Below are 6281 nucleotides of genomic sequence, written 5' to 3'. Positions count from 1 at the left end.
CATTTTCCATGGTGAGGTAGTAATACCCTACCCTCAGAATCTTCCAGGCCTTGGCATGTCCGTTGGCGTGTGTTCCAAAGGACCCCTCATGAACTTCCCCTAGCATCTGCTCAGCTTTCCTGGCGTCCACACATCGGATCAAAATCATATCATGGTTCCTTTTGTACAGGATATCTCCACTCAAGAAGAAACCAGCTGCCAATCTTCGCAACATCCTCTTTCCATTGTTAGAAGCCTCCTGTGGGTACTCTTTGTCTTCGATGTATCGCTTGATATCGAAGTACCATGGTTTACCATCTTGTTCCTCTTCTATTAAGCAGCAATGCATGGGCTTGCTGCGACATATGAATTCAGTGTATGACAAGTTCCTATGCGGGGTTAGCTAGAACATAGATGCTAGAGTGGCAAGCACATCGGCCATTTGATTCTCCTCTCTGGGAATATGGCGGAAGGATATGTCATCGAAGAACTCTGTCAGTTTCTTGATGTAAACCCGGTAGGGTATCAACTTATGATCCCTAGTCTCCCATTCTCCTCTCACTTGGTGGATCACCAAGGCTAAGTCTCCATATACTTTGAGCAATTTGACCTTGAAGTCAATTGCTACTTGGATCCCAAGGGCAGATGCCTCATACTTGGCCATGTTGTTCGTGCAGTCAAAGCCCAATCTTGCCGTGAAGGGTATGCATTGATCGTTGGGAGTAAGCAAAACCACCCCAACTCCATGGCCTAGTGCGTTGGACGTGCCATCGAACCACACTATCCATTTGTCCCTATCCTCATCTTCCACCTCCTCTTCGAACAAGGCCATGATGTCCTCATCTGGGAATTCTAGGTGCATAGGTTGGTAGTCATTGATGGGTTGCTGAGCCAGGTAATCTGCCAAGGCACTTCCTTTTATCGCCTTTTGAGTGACATAAACAATGTCGAATTCTGATAGCAGAACCTGCCACCGAGCGATCTGTTCGGTGAGAGCGGGCTTTTCAAATATGTACTTGACTGGGTCCATCTTGGATACCAACCAAGTGGTGTAGCTCAACATGTACTGCCTTAGACGATGGGCTGCCCACACCAAGGCATAGCATGTCCTTTCAAGCAAAGAGTAGTTCATCTCACAGGTCATGAACTTCTTGCTTAAGTAATAGATGACCTGTTCCCCCTTCCTAGACTCGTCGTGCTGCCCAACATACACCCCATCAACTCATCCAACACAATCATATATAGGATGAGGGGTCTTCCAGGCACAGGTGGCACAAGTACAGGAGGATTCATAAGGCATCACTTGATCCTTCCAAACGCCACTTGGCAGTCGTCATTCCATTGGACAGACTGGTTCTTGTGCAATAACTTGAAGAGAGGCTCACAAGTAGTGGTTAGCTGCAATATGAACCTCGGTATATAATTCAGGCGTCCTAAGAAACCTCAGACTTGCTTCTCGGTGCGTGGCTCGAGCATTTCAAGGATGGCTTTTACTTTGTCCGGGTCCACCTCTATCCTTTTATGGCTTACGATAAAACCGAGCAATTTTCCCGACTTGACCCCAAAAGTACACTTGACGGGATTCAATCTTAGTCGGTACTTATGCAGCCTCTCGAAAAACTTCTGCAAGTTGACAAGGTGTTCCGCCTCGGTTTTAGACTTGGCAATCATATCATCCACGTAGACTTCAATTTCTTTGTTCATCATGTCGTGGAATAATGCTACCATAGCCCATTGGTAGGTTGCCTTAGTGTTCTTAAGCCCAAAGGACATCACTGTGTTGTAGAACATTCCCGACAGGGTGACGATGACGAAGGTCATCTTTTCCATGTCCTCCGGTGCCATCTTTATTTGGTTGTAGCCCGAGAACCCGTCCATGAAAGAAAACAAAGCAAAATTGGTTGTGTTATCTACAAGGACATCGATGTGAGGTAAAGGAAAGTTATCCTTTGGACTAGCTCGGTTTAGATCCCGATAGTCCATGCACATTCACACTTTCCCATCTTTCTTGTGGACTGGCACAATGTTGGCAACCCATTCCGGGTATCGAACCACTGCCAAGAAGCCAACATCAAATTGCTTTTTCACATCTTTTTTTATCTTTAAGGACATCTCGGGCTTCATCCTTCTTAGTTTTTGTTTCACTGGGAGCAACTGGGATTCAAAGGAAACCTATGCTGCACAATGTGGGGGTTCAATCCAGGCATATTTTGGTAAGACCAAGCGAAGATGTCTTGGTAGTCTCGTAGCAGAGCCACCAATTCATCTCAGATATGTGTGGTCATGCATGTGCCAACCTTTACCTCTTTCTTTACCTCGCCAACACCCAAGTTTACGATTTTCGTCTCTTCTTGGTGTGACTTCATTTCTCGGTCTTCCTGTTCGACCATTCTTCTTAGTTCTGGGGGAAGCCCCCAATCCTCAACTTCTTCATCCTTAGCTTGGTTTACTAGTTGCTCAAAATCGACATCTGGGTCCTTGGTATTAGTACCTTCACAGGACTCATCGTCGGATTTGTACCGTTTAATTGCAACAAAAATAAACATGCAGACAAATGAGAATGAATGAAAGTGCAAGAACAAATGAAGAAAGGTTTTATTTATATATATTCGATAGCAAAAGACAAGCCTAAACAGGGAGAAAACCATAAAGCCTAGGCCCAGCTATAGGGTTAGTACTAACAAATTACATTATGTTTGCCACAGAAATTTTGGTTGTTCGATAATCTGCCAGTTTCCCAACTCGAACTAAGGAGGGCATGGCCACACCCAGATTGATTGCTCTTGAGGGACTTCATCATGGATCATGGTAACCTGCCCTTCACACATCCAACCTGCGTGATATGCCATTATTTTCTCCTATTTCTTAACCCTTTTTATCACCATTTTAATTATAGATTAGCCTTAATTATGCAATTTTATCATTTGGGCCTACTTGACTAATTTTGTGTTTTTAATTTAATTTCAGGAGAATTATAAGCAATTGGGCTTGAATCCGGAATTGGGCTTGGACTTGAAGAGAGCAGACAATTTTATTTTATCAAATCTTATCTTATCCAAATTTTATTTCATCTAGATTTTATTTTGTCCAGATTTTATTTTATCCAATCTTATCTTATCTTGTCTAGATTTTATTTTATTTCGTTTATGGGCTTGGACTTAAAATAGATTTGTAAGCTTTGGGACTGAGGACCTATATAACAGCACCAGGGTTTTAGTTTAGGGAGTTTTTTCGGAGAGGAGAATAATTCTAGGGTTTTAGAATTCCAGTTTTTACTGTTCATGTGCACTGTTCACGTAGAATAAAATTCGTTTTCTGCAATTTCATTTCTGCTTCAATCTACAATTTCGTTTCTACTAATTAATGGAAGGCTAAGTCTCCAGCGTTGTTTTCTCTTAAGGATCAAGCACAACTCTCTTTGAGGTTTTGTTATTACTATTGAATTCTGATCAGTTTTTCCTCTTCACCAATTAGTCTGTATTTGTTGCTATTAATCCATGCATGCTTAGTGCTTGATTAATTGTCTTTGCGCTTAATTTACGTTCATGCTTAATGATCAGTTTCATTCATGATTAATTGGTTTATGTGTTGCTTAATCACATAATGACAACCTTATGTTAATTTTCGCTTAGTAATTTAATTTAGGGTTGGATTAAGTGGTTGAACTGGTTAGGGATAAATCCTCGTAACCTAGGATAAGAGACTTACTTGTGAATCAAGGGGAAACAACATGTTTTAATTATCTTATTTTCTAATTAAAATTTGCTTGTTGTTTAAATTACAAAAACAAACAACCCCCCCCCCCCCCAATTTGTTACTGTTCTATCAGTATCTATTATGAACGTTGGTTGACCATTGCTCGTTAGGAGAGGACCTAGGATCACTTCCAAGATACTGCATTTTTAATATTTATTTGATTCGGGTACGGCCTCGATCACTGGGCTAATGAAGCTTTTATTGATGTGACATAAGGGAATCCCTTTCACTTGCAGTCCTTGCGGCTGGCCCATGCTTCTACTCCTTCTTTCTAGGGTACTTCTCCTCACGTCGGCGTGTGTAGGCTTATATCCTAGCCCGAACCTTCCGTGGTTCTCCATGAACTCCACCAAGCTCACCACACCATTACCATTCCAACCCAAACCCATTCCGGGCTTGTACCCATGTCCTAACATTACACGGGCTACCATCAATGCAGCATTGGATGAACGGGGTTGCACTGGGGGAGACTCGACATAAGCGTTGCTCACCACCTCCTATGCTTGAAAAGCCATCTCCAAGGACTCCTTCGTGGCTTCTACATATGGTGTAGAAGAAGGACCACTTACCAGGATGTCTTCCTCCCCTGAGACTATGACTAACTGTACTTCCACCACAAACTTCAACCTTTGGTGGAGCGTTGAAGGGACTACCCCAACTGAGTGAATCCAAGGTCGGCATAAAAGGCAGCTATAGGCCGGGTTGATATCCATTACTTAGAAAGCGATCTGACAGATGTGAGGTCCAATCTGAATTGGAAGATCAATCTCTCCCCTTACGTCCCGGCGGCTGTCGTCAAAAGCTCACACCACCACGGAGCTCGGCCTCAGGTGTGACGCTTTGAAAGGCAATTTGTCCAAGGTAGCCTTGGGCATGAAATTGAGTGACGATCCATTGTCAATGAGCACCTAAGCCACGATATGGTCCAAGCACTGGACGGACACTTGCAATGCCTTATTATGTCCCTAACACTCGACAGGTATCTCCTCATCGACGAAGGTGAGGTAATTTTTTGTGGTAATATTATTGATGGTGCCCTCGAAGCCCTCCATGGATATGTCTAGGGCGACGTCGGCCTTATTCAAGATCTTGACCAGAAGTGACCGATGAGGCTCAGAATTCATGAGTAGTTTCAATAGGGAGCCCCTAGCTGGGGTTTTATTGAGCTGTTCAATTACTTTGAACTCACATTGTTGGATGATCCGAAGGAACTTATTTACTTCTTTAGCGGATATTTTCTTTCTACTGAAGCCTTCTTCTCCCTTAGCAAATCTCCCAGTCGGGATCTCCTCATCCAGAATCGAGCTTGCCTTGTCGCTTTCTTCCGTGCCCACCTTCGCCTTTCCTTTCGTGTCCTTGGACCGCACTAACGGGTCAGGTGCCACGAAGATTCGCCCACTACGGGCATACCACTCGTGCCAGAGATGTTAGTAACCTTGGCAGAGGATAGGTCATCTCTGATGGACTTGTCCTTCCTTCTATCAGGCTTTTGAGCGGCGTACCTCCATGGGACCGCCTTGTCATTCCTGTAAGGGAAAGGGACACGCTTCTTACCCGGGATAGGCTAGAAGCCTCAGGGCTTTTGGGTGGCAGCATCTTCGGTGAAGTGGATCACCAATGGTTTAGGCTTGCTCGGGCTTTTGTCAGCCGATTGCATGCACACATGTTGCTCCCACTTTCTTGCACCACTAACTTCAAACCGGCCTTGATCCATTATCCTTTGCAGCAAATCCTCTGCCACAGGGTATACCTCTACATCATGCGCCGTCCCTGTGTGTATCAAGTAGGTATCCCCCTCGTCCCCGTCAAAGCAAATGATGCCTGCCTTGTGCAACACCTTCAATATAAACCTCCTAGAGGTTACCACATCTTTCATCTGCTTCAGCCTCTGAGGTCCGCACTCCTCCACCGTAATAACCGCTAGTCCCCCATGACTGGTAAGAGGGTTTGTCTTTACGTTTGGACCATCCTCTTGGAATGTTAGCTAACCTGTGTCAATCAAACTTTGGACCTTATGTTTGAAAGCCACACATTGTTCTATCGAGTGCCCCGGGACACCCCCATGATAAGTGCAGGTCACGTTGGGGTTGTACCATTAAGGGAAAGGAAACTGGAAAATTCCCAGGGGTCACCACTGCCATTTGGTTGGCGATCAAAGATGGTAGCAAGTCTGCGTATGACATCGGGATGGGAGTGAATTTCGCAAGTTTCTTTACTAGAAAATTCCTTCCTGGATTGGAGCTTATGCCCGGAATGGAGTTGCTGGCGGGGCGAGGTTGTGTAGGAGCCAAGTTTTGAGTGGGGGCCCTTTGTGTTTGACCGGGTGCCCTTTGCTGGAAGGGCGCTGGACTGGAGGGGTTTCCGACACAGGCCGAAAAGCTTGGTTGATATTGGGCATATTGGTAAGTGTTGTGAGGGGTTTTTTGGGGCTTCGGCCAAGTAGGAGCTAAAGTCACGGCGTGGGCTAGAGGGCATAATCGAACTTCCCTCTTTTCAAGCCTACTTCGATCCTCTCGCCCACAAATACTAAATCTACGAAGCTAGAG

General features: G+C 44.8%; 1 protein-coding gene across 1 annotated transcript; it reads right to left on the bottom strand.

Annotated features, from left to right (window-relative positions):
* Window positions 1–382: 382 nt before the first annotated feature.
* Window positions 383–1009, bottom strand: LOC114384030 (uncharacterized protein Mb2253c-like). The gene has a single exon (XM_028343713.1). It carries the CDS (start codon window positions 1007–1009, stop codon window positions 383–385), a length of 627 nt encoding a protein of 208 aa, XP_028199514.1.
* Window positions 1010–6281: the final 5272 nt, after the last annotated feature.

Source organism: Glycine soja, chromosome 14 (assembly GCF_004193775.1).
Source record: "Glycine soja cultivar W05 chromosome 14, ASM419377v2, whole genome shotgun sequence".
Lineage (NCBI taxonomy): Eukaryota > Viridiplantae > Streptophyta > Magnoliopsida > Fabales > Fabaceae > Glycine > Glycine soja.
This window is presented reverse-complemented; position numbering and strand designations above follow the sequence as displayed.